The sequence below is a fragment of the Vigna umbellata genome, chromosome 11 (genome assembly GCF_029865625.1).
Source record: "Vigna umbellata cultivar VRB3 chromosome 11, Vumbellata_1.0, whole genome shotgun sequence".
NCBI classification, from domain to species: Eukaryota; Viridiplantae; Streptophyta; class Magnoliopsida; order Fabales; family Fabaceae; genus Vigna; species Vigna umbellata.
The window spans coordinates 6,727,486-6,749,315 of NC_142175.1; the positions used below are offsets into that span (position 1 = coordinate 6,727,486).

Here is a 21,830-nt window from a genome sequence, read left to right on the forward strand (position 1 = left end):
TTCTTCTTATGTTTAACTCATTCCTAACATGATCATTGGTTTTCGTGATATAGACACATACGGGGAAACCTAGATCTGGAGAATTTTCTCCCAAAAGCAGTATTGCCTAGACATAGGGATATGAGTTTTGGTTATCTTAAGTTTCTAATTGTAATGCATAATTAATTACTAGTGATACAAGATATTGTGATCTAGTAATTAAGTATAGGCTTTTTTCGCTGAGACATCGGGTTTTAAGTAATTTAGAAAGTGATATTAACATTAATGAAGAAGATGAATTTGTATATGCATGAGAGTAAATTAGGTGAAATCTAAACCCCAACAACATATTCATCTCATATTTTCAATATCATCCATTCATCTTTGTGTTTTCTTCAATTGATTATATTTTTATATTTTTTGTACTTTTATAATATAGAATTAACGTTCTCCAGCTTATGTTAATGGAGATAAAATAATGTGGACATGCCCTCACAAAATAAATAGTGTAACTTTAAATTATTTTCAATCTTATAATATCTAATTAGAGTCCTTCAATCGATGTTATTGAAGATAAAATAGTGTTGGTTAACATACTCCAATCGACAATAAATAGGAATAAAATAGTGTCAACTAACTCTCACAAATTAGCTACACTAGTGCAGTCAAGGGAAACGACAACGGTTATTTTCGCCTATAGGGAGCAGTTCTTGAACCGAGGCACGTATAAGCGAGGCAAAAAGGGGTAGGTTTTTTGCCTCGATTCAAAACCGAGGCAAAAATGTGAATGTTTTCGCCTCGGTGCCTTCTGAACCGAGGTAGTATCTCGGACTTTATTACCTCGGTTGGGACCTGAATCGAGGCAATAGAGTTTTTTTTTTTTTTGCTTTCTCGCTTTCTATATCTTAGAATCTGGCTTCAAACCCTGACATATCAAATAAATATCTCTTGACGAAGGCTTTGTAGCTTTAGGTCTCAGCCATGATGCCTTCTTAATAAATGGTTTAGAAAGTTGGTTAATTTCTGCAGGAAATAACCATTCAAAGAAATCAGCAACACATAATGCAGATTGTAATTTGGGATTAAATAGAAATATCAAACTTTTTCAACTGAACACACCAGATTGTATTTTTGGCACATATCAATGACATTATTCAGAGAAGTAAGCAAGGAAGAACATTTGGCATCTGCACACTCGAGAAGCTTGATAACAAGGTGCCCACCAATATTTAACACTCCATTCTCACATCAGACCACCACCCAACAATCGTACCATCTTTATCGAACCACCATAGGCCACCACACGAAGTCTTCTTCTCTAATGTGTCATAACCACCATCTTCGCAAGTTCCACAACAAACCTACCATGCGTCGCCGATAGCCATCACCAATATGTCCTGGAGATACAATCAGGCCTAACTAGCCCAAATTCTTCTCGCCTCTGCCAATCCAACCCACACAGCCTATGAAGGACTCTGCTGCTAGCCACCGAAACCCTCATGGCTACTCCACTGGTGCAACCGTCAACAACCCTCACGGACTAGAACAGCGCTAACGGATCCCCAAAAAGAAATCCCCAAACTCAAAACCCTAACTTTCTCAATCTGAACTTTAACCCCAATATCGCAACAAAACTCCAAAACGTGTTTCAATCCTTGCGCCATCCCTGTGTCCCTTCGCGCCTCCGCCGCACTTTCGTAGTGCTCTCGTCGCCTCTGCCACTTAGGCGCCTACTGGCCGCGAATAACGAACGTTGCATATGAGCCGTCGATTTTGCATCCTCCTCATTACAAACCATAATAGAACTAGAAAGAGAAGAGGGAAGAAGAAGAATGACCAATCGCGCCGCCACGAGCAACCACGAGCGTCGCTGCGAGCCACCACGAACGTTGTCTGTCGCGCCATCTTCACACCATCGTCGTGAGGTCGTTGCCTCCGCTCAAGACGCAGATCAACCTTGCTCCAACGTTGGGTCATCTGCGGCGAAGAGAAATGGCAGAAGCTTCAAGCTTCTATCTTGTGCGGGATGAGGGATAAAGAGAGAAAAGTATTCAAAAAGATCTTTCAGAGTGTTAGACATCGATTGGAATTTTAACTGAGGTCATGTGGTGTATATGCCTCAGGTCCCCAGTGAACCGAGGTCGTAGATGAGGACTCAAAAAGTTGTCAGGCCAAAAGTCAAATCTGCAAGAATTTTCCAGGGTGTTAGGCATCGGTTGGAATTTTAACTGACGTCATATGGTGTATATGCATCGGTTCTCCTTGAACCGAGGCAGAAAAGTTCAACTAAAATACAAAAAATGCCACCGCATTCTGATAAGCTTCGGTTGCTCGTAAACCGAAGCCTATTGTGTGAGTTTAAATCCTCTTTTTTTACTAGTGCTAATATATTTTGATATTATTTTTAATTTGGTTATAAATATCTATTTAGGATTGTGATATATGATTTTGTTGTGTTTTTGTGTTCTTTTGACAGACTCTAATAGTGTCAAGATGGTAAGCGACGCTATCTTTACATCGCTAATCTCGTGTATTCTTGTAATGGATTTATAGAAAGAGGGAATCTAAAAATTTCTCGAAGAGAATTTAGTTTAGGAAAGGTTTTTATTTTCCAAAATAATTTCAAAGATAGGTAAGTATAGTCAACATTATTATCTATCTTTTTATATTTACTTAGTTTATTCATGATAGGAAAATATGGTTCAAATTCAACTTTTGCAAGACATAGTCCAATGAAAAAATTGGCCAATTTATTTTGTGAATGATTTCATGAGATCATATACATATTCAAACACTCTTCTGCTGTTGAAATAGTTGAGTGTCATTTTCTGAAGTGGTTGACAGCGGCATCAAAAAATGGTCTCTATGTTTAGCCGTGGTGAGGTGAATATATTGGATGATAAGTATGACCCAGTCCCTCACAAAAAATTTAGTATTCGACCCATTTAAAATATTGTCATGAATGTACTATATTGAGACAAAGTCTAAACTGAAATCTGATTAAGATAACGATAATCCTCTCAAAAAATAATATTACTGGAAAAAGTATAAGAAGCAAAGTCAGGTGATTAGGTAACACCGAAACACTTGCGTTTTCTTTTTCACATGGGACATCTCCTTAGTCTACTCTTTGATCAAGCACGCATGTAGTTGTTAAGGAATTGTTCCTCACTAAATAAAAAATTAATTACGGTAAATACAATCTGCAAAGCAATCGATGCTTCATCCTTATAAATACCGATCTCCAAATGAATCAAAACTCACTTCTCACAACATTACAAAGCAGAAGAACCGTTTGATACCGAAAGGGGAAAAAATGAAAGCTGTTTACTTGTTTGTTGCCGTCTTGGCTCTCACTTCTTCACTTGTCTCTGCTTATGACCCTAGTCCCCTGCAAGACTTTTGTGTTGCAATCAAGGAACGCGATGGTGGTACGTAAAAATATTCTTCAATCATATATATAGATACAATTATATATTCAAAATGATTTTATTAAATTCCTAATCACCCATTTATACAATGTAATTTTGAAAGAATTATATCTTGTTTTTACTATTTGGATATGACATAAATGAATAACATTTATTTTTTTACCAACTTTACTTTTAGATAATTTTGAATACCTCAATTTAAAAATAATTCATAATGATCTAATATATAAATCTTCTTTCTTACCATTTGGTTTGCAATTGGTAGTGTTTGTGAATGGAGAATTTTGCAAAGACCCAAAGGCAGTGAAAGCTGAAGATTTCTTCTTACATGTGGAACCTGGGAACACCGACAACCCCCTGAATGCAGAGGTGACTGCTGTGGCTGTTGATAAACTACCTGGATTGAACACGCTGGGCATATCTTTGGCTCGCATAGATTTTGCACCAAAGGGTTTAAACCCTCCCCACACCCACCCTCGTGGCACTGAGATCCTTATAGTTCTCGAAGGAACACTTTATGTTGGATTTGTATCCTCAAATCAAGATGGAAATCGCCTTTTCACCAAAGTCTTGAACAAGGGTGATGTCTTTGTCTTCCCAATTGGTCTCGTTCACTTCCAACTCAATGTCGGTTATGGAAATGCTGTTGCTATTGCTGGTCTTAGCAGTCAAAATCCAGGAACTGTTACTATTGCAAGCGCTTTGTTTAAAGCTGTTCCTCCTATTTCTGTTGAGGTTCTCGCCAGGGCTCTTCAACTCGATAACAAAGTAATTGAAGACCTTCAAAGGAGATCATGGTACGGCAAGGACTAGTTTGTCCGGGAACATCATCCATCATTTCTTATTCTATAACTATAATCAATTTCGTGTTTCTATCACACCCATGCACTGGACCTCCAACTAATTACTAATATAATAAATAAAATGCATCTTGATTGTTATACTCTAGTATTTCTTTTTTTTTTACTTTGATTTCGTTTATTCCAATGTTTGTCAATTTAATAAAACAATGTATTCTTCAAATAGTTGTGCTTGGATACAATATCAGAGTCTTTAAGATAACACGTCGTTGATTAAGTTCGGTTGTCGATGTTTTTCCTATATTGTTCCTTTTCTCCTATATATTTAGGATGTTAAAGTGAGCTATATATCGTAAACCCAATAATGAATTTCATGTTTCTATACATCACTCAATGCAGTATATTTTTATATAATTATGGGTCGTATAAGAATTAAAAAAGTGCTGGACGAAGTGAAATTTTGAACCTCTTGACATATTTATATATATTATGACCAGTAACATATTAAAACCTTGTATTTTTATCATCAAGCAAAAATATGTTCATTTGTTAACACCGTAGAAGTGTATGTAGTTTCTACTTTAGAAAATAACTTTTATTTTTAAAGTACATATGCTTTTACTTTAAAAACATTATACATTTGATGCTAATAATGATGGCATAAATATTAGAGTGCTATACTTTTATTCAAATTCAAATGGTTAGACAAAAGAGATAAGAAAGGAAAAGAAAATGAAATGAAATAAAACAAACTATTGCAAATTAAAAAATGATATGCCACAAATAAAGATAAATGTGACAAATAATAGATGTGATTGACGAAAACTGCGGTATTTGATGAATGTTCTAATATTGGAATTACACATGGTGGAATAAGAGACACATGGTTCTTGGTATGCGAATTTCACGATTTTATTATATTTAAATATATAAAATTTGAATTAATTTTATTATAGAAACAATCTTACTTTTTTAAATATTTTATTTGATGAGAGTGTTCAAATTTAATGAATTATGTGTTTTATTTAGGTAAACGATTTTTGTTACTACTAAAAATAAAAAATTGTTTATTAATTACTAAAAATATTAATGTTGATGATTTTTCTAATTGATCTAGTTTAAAGATAATTTTGGATCAAAGTTTGTCAAGCTTTTTCAATTATTATTAACAAAGATTTTTCTTGATTGATATCACTAAAATTATTTTTTGTTGATATCCATCCTTGAAATCTACCTTAGTTAAGAAAGGTGAAAATCATCCTTGAAAATGGTCTAAATCTACCTTTTGGTAGTAGTGGTCATGTGCACATACTTTATATGTATTTTTCTTGGCTCTTTTGACATTTCTTTTCTATTTTTCTCAATATTTATTCAGCACCCAAACAAAATCACTATAACATTGCACTTGAACAAGAAGAAAAGAAAATGGAAAGAAACATATTAGAATCAAAAGATAAAATATCAAACTCAAGTGGAAATCCAACTCTATGAACTTTCTAATGAACTAATAACCAGTATGAACTAAAATATGCAAAATAAAATCACTCAAAGGGACATATATATGGTCAAGTTTTGAAAATGAACATTTGTTTTCAAAGTTAACTAATAAGTAGAGGAAAAAAAGACCAAACATGACTTTAGATAACATGGAATAATTTGAACATAAAAATGACCCAAACATATGATATGACCAAATTGAAAATATGAACAAAAGACTCAAAAATCGCTAAGCACCTAAACATGTTATCCAACACATTTAGGAGAATTTAGAAGGCATAAAATAGTAGTCAAAACTGCTAAAATAGAACCTGAAAAACATTGATGATAACATTCTGGCAACTCTAATCCTTGCTCATAAATTTCTTCACAAAGGACTTTCATTTTACTATAGACACATATTTTTTTGATCTCTAAGTTAGACACAATTTAATTTTGAAAATCGTCAATATATACTACTAAAACAACGATGTTGATTTGGAATATTCAAAGATTACAAAACAAGGTTAGGAAAACGCAAGAACAAACAAAAAATAACCTAAGCTCTGATTATCAAATGATGAAATAGAGTTTAAGTTCACTTTTATGATTCAACTCTTCTTAAATATGTTTGATCATAATTAAGGGATATATAATGGTCAGTTAAAAAATAATCTAATTTGTGTTCATAAAATATTATTTTCTTCGACAAACTACATAAAATTATGAATAAGGTGAATCTCTTATTTTAGAAAATGCCACAATTCTTGTTGTTCGCAAAATATAATGACATTAAAACTGCCACACCTGTCATTTAATACACTATGCAGTGACATTTTAAATATATAAATAATTTCAATTAAAATTATAATAATTTATCTTATTAGAAAACAATTCTAGTGGAGGCAATGGCACATTAGAATGTTGTTATTCTCGTTATCTTAGGTGTTTGTAATTGTCATTTTTCCAATGAAATTATAAATGTAATACATGGTTTACTATTATAATTCAAATATTTTATTATTTTTATTTATTCATGTTGTAATATAATAAAATTTATTTTTCATAATGACAAATATATATATATATATATATATAATATTATAGAAAAAGAAAATAATTAACCAATCGTTTTCACATAACAAAGGCATGAAGAAAATGATGGGGCTACAAAAGTTGCCCCAATTAACCTCAGGGTATGAAATGTGTTTCACTTGCTCCAATTATAGATGAATGACTCGATGCATGAATGGAAAATAAAACAACTGCCCTAATGAAAGGATGAGAGGATGCTCTTGTTTGACTAATTACTCATGCTAAATTTGGAGCTTTGAAAACATGTCAACCAAAAAGAATCAACCCCAACATTTGAAAGGAAATCCTGGAACAGTTTCAAATTTTTGCTTTTTCTTTTCTTTTCTTCAATTAATTTTTAGGACAGACATACTTTCATGTCAAAATATTTTCTTTTGAATTAAAACTTTTAAAAGATAATCATCAATATTTGACTATGTGTGGGCTTTATTAGGCTTCTACCGTGACCACGACTAGGGATATGGAAAAATGGATAGAAAGGCCAAAAAATTTATGTGAGGATTTTTTGAAACAAGAATATTTTTAATAAGTTGCATTTGGTTTCTCTTTGTTCACCCTTTTTAATTTTCTTTTTTCTATTTTGGCTTTTTATTCTTCTTCCCCAAACCTTTTGCTTTCCTTTTTTGTTGTTTTTTGGCATAACAATGTTATTTCTCAAGCTTTGTTTTTCGAAATTTGTATTGGTGAACCATCGGTCAAATGCAAACATTATGTGGGAAGGTAACCCTTATTCAAGGTAATTTGAAAGAAAATTTTATTTTACTTTTTATGATTCATTTTGTAGGAATTATTTTTTTTTATTATTTTGTTGGAAAAGAAAGATGGTCACACGTTGTTAAGAAATTTTTACTACTATTGACAAAGATGTTTCTTGATTATTTTCAGTCGAGTTATTGATATTGATCATAGTTCTTTAGCTTGAGATCGGTTAGGGTTATTTTTTACAACTTTGTTGGTTAGTTTTTTTTTTTTAAATCTTATATTAATGTTGATTGAAAAATTTAGGTTTAAACTCTTGGATTGTACTCGAATTTGTAGGGGAATCTCAAGTGGGTCTCTACATTTAGGTTTAAACCCTTTTTTTTTCTTCTATTTTTGGCATTCAGGTTCTGATAAGAAAGACTCACTTAAGCCATTGCTCCCAAAAAGACAAGAAATATGTGAAAGACCCCAGCAGAAGTCTCTACGTTGCACGACTCGCGGGGTCGAAGGAAAATCAAGCAAACAACCTCAATTGATACAAATTGATTTTTCTTACCGTAGCATTGTTGAAGTTCCAATTAAACCTACCGCCTGCGACCCCTCTGGAATGGAGAATGGGAGAAAACTCTCCCTGGCGTGACAAAGAACCTTGAGGATCAACCTGAGCACACACCAAAATTATGCCTTCACTGCCTAGAACGAGAAGAAAAATTGATGGAGAATACCTAAGGCTCAAAAGGAAAGATGAAGACGGTGGAGGATGATGAAGACTTTTTTTTCAATCCTAACATTTCCAATTAAATTTTGTACCATGTCATAAACTGTTCACCTAAAAAAAATTTCACGTAATATAACACTGCTAGATCAGCATTTTAAGTGTGCATCACGTCATCATAGTTTAAAGTCGTCTGTCATCATTTAACGGAAAAGGCAAAATTGACTTAATTTTTCAAAAATTTGAATCCAATTAAGACCGTTACAAACTAGAAGACTCACTTGAGATTATCCTACAAATAAGAGAACGATCGATTAAACCAAAAATTTATCCAATAGATATTATAAAAAAGACAATCTTAGTTAATGCTAATTCAAAGTTTACGTATATAAAAAAGTGTAACAAAATTGTTGACAAAAAAAACTAACATCGGTTTCGATGATAAAAAATAATAATTGTATACATCAAAAAATATCCAATAAAAACAATAATAGTTGTTAACTAAAAAACTCTCTAGTTGTGTACGTGGTGATAATTAATTTTATATATTTTGTTTGTTTCAAATGTCACTATACACTTATGTAGTTGTTTCAGAAAAAAATTATAGATTTTGTCACCATAAAGAATAATATCACTGTCTTAATCAAATTCTTGTAATACCTGTCATTTAATATATTGTATATAAAGTGATATTTTTAAAAATTATGACAGTTTTAACAAATTGTTGTAATACCAATAATTTAATATATTGTAAAAAGTGATATTTTTAAAATTTTAAATAATGTTAATTAAAATTTTCATAATTTTATTTATTGGAAAACAATTTCAATGTAATAAGCAATGTAAGTAATTGAAGTTCAATGTTTATTCAAATAAATTAAGATAGCGACATAAAAAATTTAACTAATTTTCTCAAGTAAATTATACCTTATTAATAGAGGATGTACCAAATTAACGGTCGCTAAATATTTGGGAACATCCTATTTAAAAGTAATGTAGGCAAGGTTTGTATTTGGTTTTTGAAAGTTGTAAGCTCATTTTTCATATTCACAACCTTATCCTTCATATTTGGTGAAGTTGCACAGTACAACATTTTTTTAAATTATCTAAAAAATTTTATAGATGAAAATAAATTCGTTGATAAATTAAAATTATTGACAGATTTTATTAATAGATTTATTATCAACAAAAAAAAATTGTCTATAACTTTGTTAGTAATACATATTTCATTTATCGATAAATTTATCGATAAATGAAATATGTATTATCGATGGAGTAATTCATGGATAAAAAGAGTAGCAACTTTCTCTCTCATAAAACATTTCTTCATCTTCTCCCCTGTTGCACAACTTATCATTACTAGAACCCAAAGCCTCTAGATACATGAGAGGCAACGCCTCTTCATCTTTTTCTCCTATTCATGCCCAAACCACAAGACCACCGAGTTGCCTTGTTGGTCGAGCTACCTTTTGTTCGTTGAGACACTACACACATTCTCTAGTGTTGTAAGACCCAAGAAAATTATATCTAGAAAATGTGATAATCATGGCATTTATTATTTAAAATAAGAAAAAATAATCATTATAGAAGTGAATGGTAGAATACTTGGTTAAAGCTCCTTATTATGGATTGGTGGTCATATGTTTTATTCTTGTCGTGTGCATAATCTATATTTATTTCTTTATTTGTTTTGTGTGCATTTGTAATGTGTATTAATATTTATAATAATTGTTGTGCATTGTTTGTTAAAGTGTGAATGTTTTGTTGTGTTTATTTAACTCTAATTTTAAGTATTTCTCTTAGGTCTTATCTTAGAAAAACATAAGAAGAAGATATCATTTGTAAGTACATTTTCGGGGATGAAAACGGTTTATGGTGGGGGTTTGAGATTGTGTAATTTTTAATAATTAAGAAAGGTATACAAATGTGGTTAACTATTTTAAATAAAAAGATAAAATAGTTTGTTATTTTTATTTAAAAGGTTTTTTAATTTCTAAAAAAAATAAGATTTGGGAAAATTTTATTCAATTAGAAAAATCATTATTAGATATTGTTAGACATTTTAAAATATATTCTTGGATATTGCTATATACTAGCTACATATACAAATTAAAAGATATCTTGAGATATTATTATATATAATTAGATATTATTGTTAGATAATAATAATAAAATAGAATGTATTATTTAGGGACTTATCATAATGAATTAGAATAAAAGTATTAAGATAGAATATATTATCTAGGGATTTATTAAAATTAATTAAGTTGAAGATAATTTTATTTTATTATATTATGAAAATAATGGACTTTTATAAATATTTTAAAAATAAACTCCAAATACTTCACGAAGGATGACTTCCTCTTCCAAACACCTCCTCAAACGCACCAAGGATGAACCGGCTATTCCTCTGTCACCGTAGCAGCACTTCACCAACTCCATAGACGAGAGCTTCTCAACCCGAACAAGAACACACAATTCTCAACGATTTCTGAGTTTTAAAGCACAAGGGAGGAGTTGTTGAAAGAAAATGAGAGCCTATTTATAGACTCAAACAAAATCACTTTCGTTCTTCATTTTCAGTCATGTAACGCTTTTAATCGATTAATATGAGTACAACGACTAGTTTTAACGGTTAGAAAAGTCTAACGATCACCTTTAATCAATTAATCCACATATTAATCGATTAGTTAATCGATTAAAGAAAGTTTTAATCGATTATTACAGACGCAGTTTGAGTTTTCAGCTCCTATCCGGATTAATTGATTAAACTAGGTTTAATCGATTAATACAATGTGTTTTTTACTCTGAACATCAAATTTGAAATGTGAAAGTACATGGAATCAAAACCACTAAGAACCTAAGTTCTAAACATTAAATTACAATTATTATAAAAGCTTTTTATAATAATACAAGTCTTCAAAGGATCTTCTTGAAACTTGATATCTCTTGACTTGATTTGGACATCATCAAAACTTCATCTTCATCATTTTGCTAACATTCTCCCCCTTTTTCATGATGATCAAAAACCCCTTTGATTTTAAGCTTTTAGTAATAATCTGGAAACACAACTTATGGAAGAAAAGAGCATTAATGAATAAACACAAATAAGCAAATAAGTTTTAAACATTTTCTCCCCCTTTTTTATCATAATTAAAAAGTTGTGTTTAATGTTCTCCCCCTAAGATAATATTCCCCCTTAATAAAAGCAAGTATGCATATGAGATAAATATATTTCAAATTTAAAGATTCATTCAAACATACATAATAGGAGATTTAAAGCATATAATTTTTGGATAAAGAACTTAAAAATTGTTTAAACATACATTGAATCATACAAGATAAGAATTTTAGAGCATACAAAAGTATGACTAGTTTTTCAAATATGCAAAACTGGAACGCATTTAATCGATTAAAGTTAGGTTTAATCGATTAGCTTTAATCGATTATTTTGAAGAATAATTTATTAAAAGCGCTATTTTTCGTAAAAAGTTTAAAAATGGATCAAAATCCAATCCTAAGAGATTTCTAAAATTCTTAGATCTCTTCTAATGTTTACCCCTTTAGATATGTCTCCAATTTCGTTGTGTAATGATAATCCTCTAGGTTTTCTTTAGTTCTTCATTTTGAGGATTATTCCTTGGTTCATTTGTTGTCTTTTGCAAGTCTTCATTTTCACCTGCATCTGATTCATCTGACACAAGAGGTTTTGCCTCAAGGTAATGTCATCAAAGACAACATGCACAGATTCTTCTATTTAAATGTTTTTCGATTGAAAACTCTATATGCTTTGTTTGTTAGAGAATATCCAAGAAAAAAGTAGATTCAACAGCCTTGGAATAAAATTTTCTTAAATTTTGTTTTCCATTAAAAAAATTAAAATATTCTTAAATGTTAAACATTAGGTACCCAACTACTTTGTAGGGGTCCTTTGGGTTAGATTGAAAATTTTAAATCATTTTACAACCCAGACATATTTACCACTTGGAACATCATAATGCTTAATTTTACATTTGTTTGAAGTATGACCATTTTTCATACAATAAAAGCATGATATAACATTTCTGTTCCTATAAATTGTTCGTTTTTCTATCCAAGTTCTACGAGTTCTATTATTATGTTTATTTTTAATTTTAAGAACATACTTATTTTTATCAACCTTTTTACTTTCTATATTATTTTTGCTACATTCACCTAAGGTTGTTTGTTCTAGTAATTTCTTAAAATTGTCACAAGATGCACATTCATCACTATTAGTAAATTTACCCTTTTCATAAAATAAAATTTTTTTAAATCTTTATTTTCTTTAAAAATATTTTCAAAATTTAATTTTAAATTTTTATTTTCTTCAAGTATATTTTCAAATTTTAATTTTAATTCTTTGAAATCCTTTTTCAATTTCTCATGAGCTTTATCTAATTTTTCAGATTCTACTATTAAAGCAGCATAAGTTTCATGCAATTCATCTTCATTATATTGACAATAATTATCAAAATCGCTAGATGTACTTACTTGGCTTCCAGCAGTGTCATCATTCGCCATTAAACAGATGTTTACTTCTTTATCTGAATCGCTCAAATCAGAAATTGTTTCATTGTCATCGTCCCATGCGATGTAGGCTTTCTTTTTCTTGAAGATTTTCTTTTCTTTCATTTCTTCACCCTTCTTTTGATTTGGGTGGTCAGCTTTTAAGTGCCCACTTTCTTCGCAACCATAGCATCTATAATTTGAGGAAGATCCTTGATTTTCTCTCTGTTCGTATTTGAATCTTCCTATGTCTTTTAATTTCATGAACATGTTGAGCATTTTTATTATGAGTCTCAAATTTTCTTCATCTTCTGAGTCTTCATCTTCTATTTTGCTCTTGCTCTTTTCTACCTCGTATTTGAAGGCTAGAGTCTTTTTCTTAGTTTTTTCTTCTTCTTCATATAGTCTTCTGAGGTAAAGTTCATGCTCTCTCAACTTTCCAAATAAAGCCTCCATAGTCATTGTGTTGAGATTTTGTGACTCAGAAATTGCAGTCACTTTCGGTTGCCACGAACCTGTCTAAAGATTTCAAAATTTTTATGTTAAGCTCATCATTTTTGAAAGACTTACCTAGTCCAATGAGATGGTTTACGATGTTGGTGAAGCGTTTCTAAACGTCTGATATTGTTTCTTCTTACTTCATGTTGAACATTTCGTATTCCTAGATTAAGGCGTTCTTTCTCGCTTTCTTTACATCATATGTACTTTTGTAGGTTACTCTCAGCACTTCCTAAATTTCTTATGCAGTCTTACAAACAGAAATCCTGTAAAACTTGTCAACGGTTAATTAAAGCAGATGAAATGATATTACGAGCTTTTACATCGTTTTGAAATCTTTTCTTATCATTAGTAGTCCACTGAACACGAGGCTTTGGTTCCTGCATATTGTTAGTAGGAACAAAAGGGCCAAATGCAATAGCTTCCCAAATATCAACATCAATAGACTTAATAAATATTTGCATTCTAACCTTTCAAAATGCATAATTTTCACTTGTGAATAGGGGTGGTCTATTGATGGAAGCACCCTATGAAAAAGTTTGATATGATCATTTGAATAACTATCAAACCAAGCTCTGATGTCAATTGTCAGAGCGGCTGCAACGGAATGGTTAGCGTGGGATAACAAACCAAGAGGGGTTTTAATACAAACGTGTTCCTTTTAAATTTCTACTCAATTAAACTTACTAATCAAATAATAATAACAAATAAAGAGAGTAAGGTTGAGAGAAATTTGCATAGATGATTTTATCCCGGTTCGGATCTTACCAATCCTATGTCCAGTCGCTTATATCAAATCAAGATAAACAGTTCACTACTCACAAAACAATTAAAAATTACAATCACAAAGAAACAATTTGTAAAAGTTTAGAAAACACCTTTCTTGAAGCCACAAGAGATGAGACACACTTCCCTTAAACACACCAAGGGACGAACACCTCCTCCGAATACTTCACGAAGGATGAACACCTCTTTTGAGTCTTCACAAAGGATGAAACACTTCCTCCGAATACTTCACGAAGGATGACTTCCTCTTCCAAACACCTCCTCAAACGCACCAAGGATGAACCGGTTATTCCTCTGTCACCGTAGCAGCACTTCACCAGCTCCACAGATGAGAGTTTCTCAAGCCAAACAAGAACACACAATTCTCAATGATTTTTGAGTTTTAGACCACAAGGAAAGAGTTGTTGTTGAAAGAAAATGAGAGTCTATTTATAGACTCAAACAAAATCTCTTTCGTTCTTCGTTTTCAGCCATTTAATATTTTTAATCGATTAATATACTTGTTAATCGATTAAAATGAGTACAACGGCTTGTTTTAACGGCTAGAAAACTCTAACGGTCACCTTTAATCGATTAATCCATATATTAATCGATTAAAGCAAGTTTTAATCGATTATTATAGAGGCAATTTGAGTTTTTATCTCCTATTCGGATTAATCGATTAACACTAGGTTTAATCGATTAATATAGTGTGCTTTTGACTCTAAACATCAAATTTGAAATGTGAAAGTACATCGAATCAAAACCACTAAGAACCTAAGTCCTAAACATTAAATAACAATTATTACAAAAGTTTTCTATAACAATACAAGTCTTCAAAGGATCTTCTTGAAATTTGATATCTCTTGACTTGATTTGGACATCATCAAAACTTCATCTTCATCATTTTGCCAGCAAATTAATTTCATACATAGTTGTTATATTAGACACTTTCTATTTATATAAAAAACTCTGGCCATTAGAAAAAAAAGAAATAGAAACTTTGAGGTTGAGAGTGAAAGCTTGATTGAGTGAAGGTTTGTGAGAGTTGAGTGGTGTTTTTGAAGGGCATTGTTTATTATAGGAAAAACTCGTAATGGGAAACCCATGTAAGAGGAGCTTACCGTCTTCATTTTTGTTTTCTTGTTTTCTTTTGTTGCCTTGTGGCATGTATGTATAGATGATGAATTGAGTTAAATTGTTGTTTGTTATGATTGTCGAGCTATGTGTGTTTGTCCAAGTTGTTTGTGATGATTATTGAGTCGTAAGTATTATTGGTCATGTTTTTCTGTTTCGTTGTTGAGATGTGTGGTTGGTTGTGTGATGTTTGAACATGATTGTATTGTGTTATGTTGGTTGTATATGTGTGAGGTTAAGACAAGTTATTATGGGATCATTTCGTCGTACCTAGTAAATTCAACAATGACTCTTTTGGTCGTGCAACGCGGAAAAGTGATCCTCTTTAGTCGTGTGATATGGGAAGAGGATGAGTTTGAGTGCCAGTTCTAATGAATGGGTGGTATGGTAGGATACAGGGGATAAACCATGGGTATTTATGGTAACGTGTTTTTGTGTGATGTGAATGTAGTTGACTTTATAGATAGAGAATGAATAGTTGGTTATTGTGGATAGTTGAATAGTGTTTTATATAAACTATGGTGCTTTATATAAACTACTGCTACTACGACGACAACAAGCCCCACAAGTACATACAATTATCTGTATTATATCAATCCATCAAGAAAGAAATATTTTTTAATAAAAAGTCAGAGAAAATAAATCTTGAATTATCATTCATATATTGGATTCCAAAATACTAAAAGAAAACATCTCTCTGGGTGAGACGAAGGACTGGAATCATTAATTTCATCGAATCTCTACTCACATATACTATTTTCATACATATACTATTCACATATTTTTATGATCATGTTTTAATTTTCTATATTATGCAATTATCAAAATCTCTTAAATTTTTAAAAGAAAAAAATTAAATTATATTAACATTATCAAATATAACATTATGTGATATTCTTGTTAGTTGACATTGTACATAAATCATTGAAAACTTTGCTTAACTTTTACCATTAATCATAATTATATATTATATTGATTATGTGAATCAAATTGTTTTAAGGAATAAATAATAAAAAAATAATTTAAATTATTATATTTTAAAAAGTATAATCTTTGATTTTGAATATAACTTAATCATATTCTATATAATTGTAATTGACAAAGGATTATCTTTACAAAAATTATAATTAAAAGGGATAATTCAAAACACAATTGGAAAAAAAAAAAACTTTGTTTCATATTGCAGCAAAATCTTTTGGATATTTTAATCCCTTTTCTGTTTTCTGTTTGTGTTTGTTTAGGGAAAAGAAATGAAAAGGACCATAGGGCTCGATCTTTCTTCAAGCAATGTTCTTGGTTGAGAAAACGTCAACAACTCAACCTAATGGTTTCTCGTTTAATTGGTCTCCGTATTATGTCAAACTAAACATTGAAATAATCCATATCCATATCAAGTAGTGTTGGTAAAGTGCAAATGCAGCGAAAAACATTCTCTAACTAACAATTTCAAATTAATTAATTAGTGAAGATATCATTCCACTCTTCAAAACTAATTACAAACATTTCATATAATATATTTGATATATATTTTACATGTGTTTCCCATATGTAAAAAAGAAATAACCAGCCTATAAACATGTATATTTAATGATCAGGTATAACCTCATTAACCATAGGTACGTTATTTAAATTATTTACATAACAAAACACCCCCCCTGTATAGAATACAGGACTTTTGATCTTTTTATAAAGAATAATTTTCAACCATAAATTTTATATGAAAAATCTTTATTGCTCTAAGTGGGTGATATAAATTAGGGTTTTTCCCATGAAAATATGAATTTCAACAACATGCAAAAGCTTCTAAATGAATCATGATCCACCTACTACTTCTCACAGTTTAGCACCACATGATAAAGCTAGAAATCTTCTAGCTCACCAACATATGAGATGAGAAGAAAGATCAAAGTGAATGTAAATGGCAAAGGCACATCAGATAACAGTAGGAAGCACTTGGGGAATAAGAAACATTTTTCAATCCCTTGTAGCCATCTTAGTCACTACTCTTGTTGTCACTGCCATTTATCTAACACAAGAAGGAGATCAATGGTCTGATGAAAGAACCAAGTTACATTCATTATCAAAATGTGACTTGTTTTCTGGGAAGTGGGTTTTTGATAATGAATCATATCCACTCTACAAGGAGCAACAGTGCACGTTCATGTCTGATCAATTGGCTTGTGAGAAGTTTGGAAGAAAGGACCTTGGCTACCAGAATTGGAGGTGGAAACCACACCAATGTGACTTACCCAGGTCTTTCTATGACAGTTTTTAAATTTTATATTACATAATATTTATAAAAGTAAAGAAAATCTTAGGAGATTATATTCTTAATTTTTTTATATTTTTATAGTGAATGTTGTTATTGTTGACATTTTTGTTTTTGAAATACATATTAGTTCTTTTATGGCTACTTGTATGCTTGAATATTAAGTTTGAGAATGTGTTTTGAGTTTTGTGAATGTGGCTTGTTCTTTGTTAATAAAGGTTCAATGCTACAGCATTGCTTGAAAGGCTAAGGAACAAGAGGATGGTGTTTGTGGGGGATTCACTAAACAGAGGGCAATGGGTTTCAATGGTTTGCCTTGTGGAATCTTCTGTTCCCACAACTCTCAAATCCATGCGAACCATTGCAAATGGGTCCCTCAACATCTTCAAGGCAGAAGTAAGTCTTTAAAAGTTCTTCCATTTCAATACATATAGATACCTTTCACGTGTTTTTCCATTTGCAATCCAGATATTGACACGAAAATCAGACACATCACAAATATATAGACATTTCTAGATATATAATCTCGAAAATCAGACAAGGTTAACTATAACAATCTAAACATATTATCTCTTAATACAAAAGTAATCTAATTCATCTATCTAAAGGATAATATAATTCATTTAAGATATTTCATAATGTTCTTAATTATTATTATAAAAAAAGTAAACTTTAAGTCAAATTCAACTTCACAAAATCGGTTTAACGTTCACCTTTTAACATGTATCAAAGTCAAGAACATATTCTAGCGAGATTTGTGTTTGATGAACATATCATATCCACTATTTGGTCGTTATCGGGTCATCTATTAATGTTTAATCCTGCATACGAAATGTACATACCTCAACATGAGAAAGATGGATTGAAAGTCACACATCGACTAGAACTAAAAACAATTTACAATATATATAATTATAAATCTTATCTTATAAGTTAGTTTTATAAAATTGAGTTAAGTTTAAAATTTATTATTTAACAATTACCTTTGAAAAAAATACACAAATTAACAACTTTAAAATACTTGTCTTGACATGATGACGATGTTATAAAGTTAAATAAAAACATTTCCAATAATACATATATAACCTAAATATTTCTATCATACGGTATCTATTCTTTATTTTTATAATCATGATAAAAACTTACACATTAAGTTTATAAATTTTAAAAAATTATTGTATTTATTCTTAAATTATGTTGAAGTCATGTAAGAATCCTTTCGTAAATCCAAAAGATGAAAAAAAAATGTCTTTTTAAATTGAATATTTTACCGATACACACGGTGAGTATGATAATGTGTACGTCAAATAGATGACATACCATTTATAAGACCTGTCCAAGCTTCATCGTTAAACCACATTGAAGAAAATAAAAAATACTTTCATAATCTTATCATAATTTCAAGTATAGTCTATGTGAGATGATATCAACTAGTTGGTCATTAATTATTTGACATTATTATGATTTAATGAAGGAGTACAATGCAACGATCGAGTTCTATTGGGCTCCATTATTGGTAGAGTCAAACTCAGATGACCCTGTGAACCACAGGGTAGCTGAACGAACCGTAAGAGTGCATGCCATAGAGAAACATGCTAAGTACTGGACTGATGCAGACATTTTGGTCTTCAACACTTTCCTATGGTGGAGAAGGAAAGCAATGAATGTTTTGTAAGTAAAAACTCACCAACCCATCATTGTCTTTTCATCAACTCCAATTTCCAACACTCTCACATGTCACTTGTTCCAGTTCTTTTCACCAATTTCGTTCCATCTGCAACATGTCTTAACCACAACAATTTGCGTATGTTTGACTCACTTTTAAGGCTAAGAAGTTGGTTAAGATGGTAATTAAGTGTCGTAATCTGAATAATGACAGTCTAACCTATGAGCAGGTGGGGTTCATTTGGAGACCCAAATGGGGTGATGAAAAGGGTAGGAATGGTGAGAGTGTATGAAATGGCCTTGAGAACATGGTCGGATTGGTTGGAAGTTCATGTTAATCGCAACAAGACCAACTTGTTCTTTGTTTCTATGTCACCAACTCACCAAAAGTAAGTGTCACAAACTCCATCTTTATTCACCATCATCATGAATAAGCTTATCACCTACCTCAATGTTATAATCTGTATAATGCACGTTTGTTAGTTAGGCTAGAATGTTTAAAGCATTTTACAAGCAATATTTTTAAGTACAAAACTAATTTGAAGAAAAGTTATTTTGTGTAAGAAAACACTCAAAACAATTTTTTTTTTTCATTATGTTTCCTGTGTACAAATATTTAAAACTGAAAACAAATTTAGATATTTTTCGTACAAAAAAGAAAGTTTGGAATATTTGATGAAATTTTAGCTTTGTATACATTTACTTCATTTATTTAACTCCAATTGAATCCTAAACTTAAGTCATTCATTTAGGATATCCTAAAAAAAGAAAAAAAAAACTGATTTAATTGATGAAAATGTGAAAATAAACGAAAAAAAGTAGTGTATACAGTATAGAAAGTTTCAAAAGTGGGTAAGCTAAAACCAGGAATACATAGTAGATAAAAGGATAAAATTCACAACTATTCTTACAAAGCTACAGATTAACCGTAATTTTCACTTAATTGTGTTTTTTCCTTATATATATTGAGGTTTTAGTGAATGAGTTTCAATTGTTCAAATTGAATATCTAAGTATCACCATGTAAACATTTATTCCTTTATGCATCTTCTTTTGATTTTGTCAATGACATTTCAACTAATGATATTCTATAATCACACTATGATCCAATAAGTGGATTTTTAACATAAAAAAAATGCAGGGCACATGAATGGGGAGGAGCTAAGGGTGAGAATTGTTACGAAGAAAGAGATAAAATTAGAGAAGAAGGGTATTGGGGGAATGCTTCATATCCAAGTATGATGAGAGTGGTGGAAGATGTGATTGAAGATTTGAACGGAAGAGGGTTGAAAGTTGAATTGCTAAACATCACACAGCTCTCAGAGTATAGGAAAGAAGGGCACCCATCAATCTATAGAAAGCAATGGGACCCTCTGACCGAAGAGCAGTTATCAAACCCAAAAACTTATGCTGATTGCATACATTGGTGCCTCCCTGGTGTACCTGATGTCTGGAATGAGCTTCTTTATGCTTATATTCTCCATCCATGACTAACTTTTCCAATTTTCTTTTTGCTTTGTTATTTTTTTCATTCATGTGCTGGGGAGAGTTCAATTGTAAAGAATGCTCTCCTAATCTTTCAAATCTCATTTAACTTTGATTACTAAAATACAGATATAGTTCTCATTTCATTTTTTATGACTGTAATTTTTTTATATATATTATAAAAATTAATAATAATGATTAAATTAATTATGTTGAACAAGAATAAAGAACATATGTACAAATTTCTCTTCAATGTTTTATAAAAAAATAAGTACATTATGTTAGACAAAGATAAAGAACGCATGTACAAACTTCTCTTTAAGTTTATATTTATGTTTTATCAAATTTCAAGTATATTATAATTATCTTTTAAATAATAATTAAAATCATATTATCATATTGTAACATCCCAAAAAATACAGTAATTACCATAATTCAGAATTAATTACAATTAACAGTCACATCAAGCAGTTTTTACATTAAAAAAAAACGAAGTTCAAAAGCCAAACTACTTAAGTACAGAATTACAAGAGGTTAGGACGAACGGTTTTTCAAAACTTAAATAACCGAACGTCCAATTCAAAAGTGAACATCAAAAACTAAAAAGGACGGACGTCCTACTGCTCCGCTTTCACTTCAACTTCGACTAAGTTATCCTCCTCGATGACATCTTCCAGAGTTGCCTCGCCTTCTGCTCACATCCACACGGATGATCATTGCAAGACAGGACGAACGTACACATACGATAGACAACACAAGGAAAACGAAAGGGTAAGCTTATATAATTTAATTCATACATCAACATATACATTTAACATTTCAATTCACACACAACATGTAACTTAACATATAAATATATATATATACTAGACAGACCGTCCGGACTGTATGAATCTGTGTAGCTATAGGCGTCCTCGCACCCGAGTGATGTAGTAACTGGGATACACTCAACAGCTGCCACTCGAGGTTAGCTCTATCCAAAGTACCCCTAAGGAATAGAACCTCCTGCCATTCCCACACATGACTACTCTCCTCTACGTGAAGATGAGTATCACGGAATATCAGGATGGACCAAGCCAGCATTAGCATAACCACAGTCATACTTTACCAAATTCCATAATCAACATATATGAGTCGTTCCTCCCTGGAACGCTCGTCCAAAATCCATAATCATAAAATCATTCCATATAGTGTTCACCTTTTCAAACTTCATACTTTGTGATCATTTTCATCTTTAGTTTCAATTACTCAAAATAACGAACGTTCAGTTTTCTGAATGAAGAGGAC

At 31.1% G+C, this 21,830-nt stretch overlaps 2 protein-coding genes across 3 annotated transcripts; both read left to right on the forward strand.

Annotated features, from left to right (window-relative positions):
• The first annotated feature begins 3,196 nt into the window (after positions 1-3,196).
• On the forward strand, positions 3,197-4,351 carry LOC148190859 (germin-like protein subfamily 1 member 20). Its single transcript, XM_088101939.1, has 2 exons — positions 3,197-3,410; positions 3,676-4,351. The coding sequence occupies exons 1-2, from the start codon at positions 3,197-3,199 to the stop codon at positions 4,221-4,223; spliced, it is 762 nt and encodes a 253-aa protein (XP_087958065.1). The 3' UTR covers positions 4,224-4,351.
• Positions 4,352-16,953: 12,602 nt separating this feature from the next.
• Positions 16,954-20,694, forward strand: LOC148190860 (protein trichome birefringence-like 34). 2 transcript variants are annotated; one of them, XM_088102177.1, is made up of 5 exons: positions 16,954-17,378; positions 17,627-17,790; positions 18,869-19,065; positions 19,290-19,448; positions 20,200-20,694. In XM_088102177.1, exons 1-5 carry the CDS (start codon positions 17,180-17,182, stop codon positions 20,546-20,548), a joined length of 1,068 nt encoding a protein of 355 aa, XP_087958303.1. In that variant the 5' UTR covers positions 16,954-17,179; the 3' UTR covers positions 20,549-20,694. The 2 variants fall into 2 exon arrangements, with proteins under 2 accessions (XP_087958303.1, XP_087958302.1); XM_088102176.1 differs by having other exon boundaries at positions 17,038-17,378; positions 17,613-17,790.
• Positions 20,695-21,830: the final 1,136 nt, after the last annotated feature.